The sequence below is a fragment of the Oreochromis niloticus genome, linkage group LG9, assembly GCF_001858045.2.
Source record: "Oreochromis niloticus isolate F11D_XX linkage group LG9, O_niloticus_UMD_NMBU, whole genome shotgun sequence".
NCBI lineage: Eukaryota > Metazoa > Chordata > Actinopteri > Cichliformes > Cichlidae > Oreochromis > Oreochromis niloticus.
Window position 1 is genome coordinate 17,865,375 of NC_031974.2, and position 5,350 is coordinate 17,870,724.

Here is a 5,350-nt window from a genome sequence, read left to right on the forward strand (position 1 = left end):
GGGTCCCGCCTGCTGCCACGCGATTGGCTGAGGGAGAATCTGGACTCTGTGATTGGACAATGACACTGTCCGTTAATCCCACTGCAGCTGCTGGTGCTTTGCTTTCCCCTAAGCATTCGTCATGTTTTTCTTCTCTGTGAGGGTAAAGAATCGATCAAATCTCTACCATTGATAGACTTGTGTATGAAAAGAGAGATGGAATGTGAGTCTGACTATTGCATCACGTATTGTTTAATGTTTTGGTATCCAAAAGAAAGATAAGTAGTGAGAGGGACTTTAGCACAAGACCCAAACTATAATTTAGGCTAGTAAAAATTGATGTTCTGTAGTATACTTGCTAAAATAAAATACATTTTAAAAAAAATAACCAGGTGATACTATTTAGTGCAAGCTTGCCCTTCAGCAAGCATTACGTTAAGTGCTGCCTACGTGTTTTTAGTATATGACAACTGTAGTTATCTCGGGATTAATAAGCATTTCAAAGAAGTGCCCAGTCATCACCAACCGTGCAATACACAAAAACGAATCTACATAAAGTAACTCGTCATCCAATCCCATTCGGGCTCCACATGTGAAATGATGATACATCTATTAAACGTGTCTGTGGTGAAGAGACTTGCAGAGTAATTTGGAAGGCTGTGCAACTCGCTGCAGGATGCAATCTGTTTCCTGCTCAAACAGATGGGCCTGCCCTACATGTATTCTGTGATCTGCACCCAAAACAAGACTATAATACTGCATGTATAGTGGATTATAAACCCCACCTAATACTTCTCTTCACTTTTTAATATAAATTAGACTAATTAAAATAAAATATGGCATGGTGGAATGTGTTTTGAGTCACTTTCTTATTAGCTTGAGAAAGATTTTGTCCACATTTTCGCTGCAAATGGATCTAGCTTGTTGTTTTAGTCATTTTGTATTTATTCAATAGTAGTAGATTGTCATTACACAGACGGATTTGATTTACTGCTTATATTGTTGCTGTAAAAAGGGTATAATACTTGTACCATGACATTTATCACCTATTTGTGTGCAAAAAAGTTAATTAATCAATAGATTGTCATCAGCTGTGTACAGTTTCAGATCAATTTGCTCCATCAATATGCTTTCATTTCTACTGCATACGCAAAACATTAGCTTCCTGGCTTTCTGAAGTAAAATAATTTCCTAGCTCTAGCAGTCTAAGAAATGAAGCGGATCCTGAATGCCACCTGCTGGGCTATCAGTGAATCATGCGTTTGTGTCAGCTGTGAGCAAGCATCATCCCCTCTTTTCATCCACTCTGCATCCTCATTTTGTCCTTATTTCATTCCATCGCTGATGCTTTGCCTTGGGGAAACGTAGAGTTCAAGTTCGCTTGGTTTTTCTCAACAGAGAAAGGAGACGTCACTGGTGAGACACTGAATCACCCACTACAGAAAAAGCAGATGGTCTCACGCTGTCAAAAGGCGACTCTAATTCAATACAGTGCACCTGCCTCTGGGCATTAGTTTGATATGCATCTGACAGTAAACAGAAGCAGAATCCAGGGTTATAATCGCCAGTGTTAAATATCAACTAGGCGATGGGGCCAGAGCATACGTGATAGGGAACAGGAACAACAAAACAACAGTTTGTGCACAAAATATAAGGAATTATAGACAAGATCTTTTATTTTTCAAAGTCACATTTGATCTCCAGTAAATTTGGAGTCTGTTTGTGATGTTCAATTTAGATTTAATAAGAACAATCTCACATAATGCCACAGCCTGCAGCCTATCACATAAAGGACATTATATTGTACTTTGTAGCTTTGCTGGCTCATCTGTAATTGTTTCTTTGAAGAAATGATACTGTCTTGGAAAGCAACAGCTTAGGAGCCACACAAATAAATAGCAGTTGTTTTTTTGTTTTTGTTTTTTATAAAAGGTTGGGCTGTTTTTAAAGTTCTTATTTTATTCCTTTTATGTAGCGTGACCCATCTCTGGGCTGACATTTACAGAGATACATCTTTGCTGATTTTACATTGACATTCACAAGACCAGATCCCACGTGGTCAATTTGATTTCAAATCTTTGAGCGTGGTAAAGCACACAAATCAAACAGATCATTTTCATGCCCAACATTTTGGCCAGTCACACAACTGATTAGACATTAAAGCAATACTACTGGGGCAAAGTGGTCACCATGTTATATCTGCCTTTTTTTTTTTTATTATTTCCCACACAAATATTAAGACACCATTTTTTTTATTAGTTACACAACTGGCACTCATTTGACAACACAACAATACAAAATCATCAGATGACGACCCAGACATTCTTTGAATTGTACAACCAAGCAACATTGTAAACAATTAGACTGACATCTAAATTCATTTGATGGGTGAGTCCAGGATCTCTTGGTAATCCTGCCGAATGGCTCTGCTCACCCTGTACAGCTTGACTCCCGTCAGAGTAAACACACTAATCATGATGACTAGGCCCCCGATGACGTCATAGACAGAGGGGATCATCCTCAGAACGATGAGCTGGAGAAACATGGCAACCACAATCTCCAGATGCTGCACAGTGCTCACTAAGGCTGGATGAAACTTATTTAGAGCATAGTAGACTCCGAGAAATGCCACAGTGGAGCAGATACAAATCCCAATTAAATAGCCCCAGGTCTCCGCATCCAGAGGAATGATGGGCTCCTGCATGATAAACATGGTGGAGGCACCCCAAACTGTGCCCGTCCAGCCGAAGGTAAAGAGTGCGGTCCACATGCTGACCCGCTCCTTAATGGCCCTGTAGACGATCATGGAGAGGGCAGCAGTCATGCCGGCCATCACTGTCATTGTGTAGCCAAAGGCCTCCTTCCAAAACCCCAGCCTGGACTTCTCCTCATCTGCTACATTTGGTACCATAACCAGGCACAAGCCAAACACGCTTCCTACCACTGTGACCACATCGGTATAGCCCAGCCTCTCATCCAGCAGCAGGAAGGCTAGAATTGCACTGAAGACTGTGGTGGAGGCACGCCACATGATAGTGCCATTGCTAGGTGGTACTATGGCAAAGGATGTGTAAGCGCAGGTGATTGAGATTACGTTGCAGACACCGTAAAAGAAGAGACGCAGTCGATAGCCCTTGGGGCCAAAGGGGGCTTCGTGGTAGTAGAAGACCACCAGGATGGACAGCACTTGGATCACGGAGCGGATGAATAGTAGCTCAAGAGAAGGAACTTTAGAACGGTCAGCTGCTAAACGAGTAATCAATGCCACACAGCCATGAGCCACTGCTGCCCCAAACAATGCCATCCAGGTTACCCTGGAGGCCAACACATTCGCCTCGCCAAAGCTGGCCAGCTGCCCCTCAACACCCTTGTCTCTTTGCACACTTGGCTGCTTAGGTTGGGTTTCCATGGTTCCAAAGAAAGTCCTGCCACCTTTGCTATCTGACACCAGTCTCTTCCCCACACTGGCTTCAGCGAAGGCGCCAAAGTCCTCAAAAGAGGGTGCATCATCATAGCCCTCATCTCCAGGCTGAGGGAAGTGAGTGGCATATTTCACCGTCACTGTGTTGGGGTGAATCTTGACCCGCTTTTTTGATCCGTACTGAAGCGAAGATGAAGATATATCCATGTTGTATGGGCGTCAAATGGGGCAATCTGAAAAATGAAGTGAAATCCATTACAGTGTAACAGCAACCAAAGTGCAGTCAAGTATCTGGACTTAGTTTAGAGGTTTACATAATTTATCTCTCAGTATCCAAACCCCCGCACTCACACGCATCCAAAATACACATGTGCTGACACAAAAAAAATCTCTCACATTACCTCATCCCTGTTACCTTTTACCCTTCCAAGATTTACATTCGTGTTATTGCCTCTGTGTATATAGGCTGTGTATATCCCGTGTGAGCTCATATAAGCCAAGCAGCAAACATTGTGAGGCTGATGCAGTCTGATGGGGATGAAATTACATAACAGGGATCCACCAGGGGATGATATATGAATGTGGGCCACTTATGAGCTGAATGGAACTGCACACCATAAATAAGCAAATCCTGTAGCTATGTAGGAGTGTGTGAAAGGGTTAAATGGAGGGGAAGAGTTTGAACCATTTCTATTTTGTTTTATACAGCACAAGGATTTAGCTTCAATAGCCAGTTACTGATTATTAATATTAATTATAAAATATCATTTTCCAAGTGTAAAGCCTATATATATATATACGATGAGTATAAAGTAGTGCCTCTGATGTTTTGTTTTTTTTAACTCTAAAATTTATTGTTACTGCAGCATTCATTTGGGCAATACACCGCACATCACAACCACAAGGGGGCAGATAGGTACTCTTGTTTGCCGTCTCTCCTCCTCCTCTTGCTCCTCCTTTTTGAAATATAGATGAATATAACTTCATTACTGATAATTAACACAAGTCACACGTATATAAGGTAAAAAGGCTTAAAAAGCCTAAAGCATAAACAATGCTTTCTAACACCTACAGGACATTCATTACTTAACATTATATTTTTAGCCGGCCAAACCAATTAAAGCGATTTATTTTCCACCGATGTACGAAACAATTTGATAAGAACGTGTTTTCAAACCGATAATTATTTGGTAGACTATCTTAAATGCCACATTTTTTCATGTCATTCAATCTCGTTGAAATCTAGTTAAATGTATATTTTGATACCTGAATTTTGACAAGCTCCTATGTGAGCCATTACAGCGCCAACTTAGTGTAGAGAGAGAAAAACATATTATCGGTGAACGCCTTACCTTTTTGTTCCTTAAATAGTTCCTACTGTTGCACGGATCCGGGTTTTTGTCATAAAAGAAGATTTTGTCGAATTTCTTGGTCCTTACATTCGCTCATCTGCAACTGCCATTTCTCCATCTTCCGTCTCAAGTGGTGCACCTTTTCTTTTTCCTTTTTTTTTAAAGATGCGTGCTGCTTCGGTTTTTCGTTCTCCACTCTCTGGACGGACGCTGCTTCTGCCTCTGATGAAGCTGAAGCTGCTGTTGCTGAGGCGGGTGATGATGATGCTGATGCTGATGATGAAGTTGAAGGAGGGGATGGAGGAGAGAAGCAACTGTCACTGTCACAGCCAGCGGTTACTCTTCCTCATTCTCCTCCTCGAGACTCCTTCCCACCTAGGCTCGCTCATATTCATCATCCCTCAGGGAAAAGGGAAGCGCGTCTGTCATTCATCATCATCATTTTCATTAGATTAAAACCCCCATCCACTTTAAGAGCAACATTTGAATTTCCTATGTGACTTAGTTATGGAGAGATGCAAGAAATATTAAAGTGCAACCAGGTTATTCTTATTCTCTTCTTTACAGAAATTTTGAACATGTATCACTTTTACTGCAC

At 41.4% G+C, this 5,350-nt stretch overlaps 1 protein-coding gene across 1 annotated transcript; it reads right to left on the reverse strand.

Moving 5' to 3' along the window:
- Positions 1–1,630: 1,630 nt before the first annotated feature.
- On the reverse strand, positions 1,631–5,137 carry slc35g2b (solute carrier family 35 member G2b). The gene is made up of 2 exons (XM_005448884.4): positions 4,753–5,137; positions 1,631–3,633 (listed from the first exon to the last, which is right to left on the reverse strand). The coding sequence occupies exon 2, from the start codon at positions 3,605–3,607 to the stop codon at positions 2,357–2,359; it is 1,251 nt and encodes a 416-aa protein (XP_005448941.1). The 5' UTR covers positions 3,608–3,633; positions 4,753–5,137; the 3' UTR covers positions 1,631–2,356.
- Positions 5,138–5,350: the final 213 nt, after the last annotated feature.

Coding starts and splice junctions, on each gene's coding strand:
- slc35g2b (XM_005448884.4), bottom strand. CDS start 3,607: ATGGATATATCTTCATCTTCGCTTCAGTACGGATCAAAAAAGCGGGTC.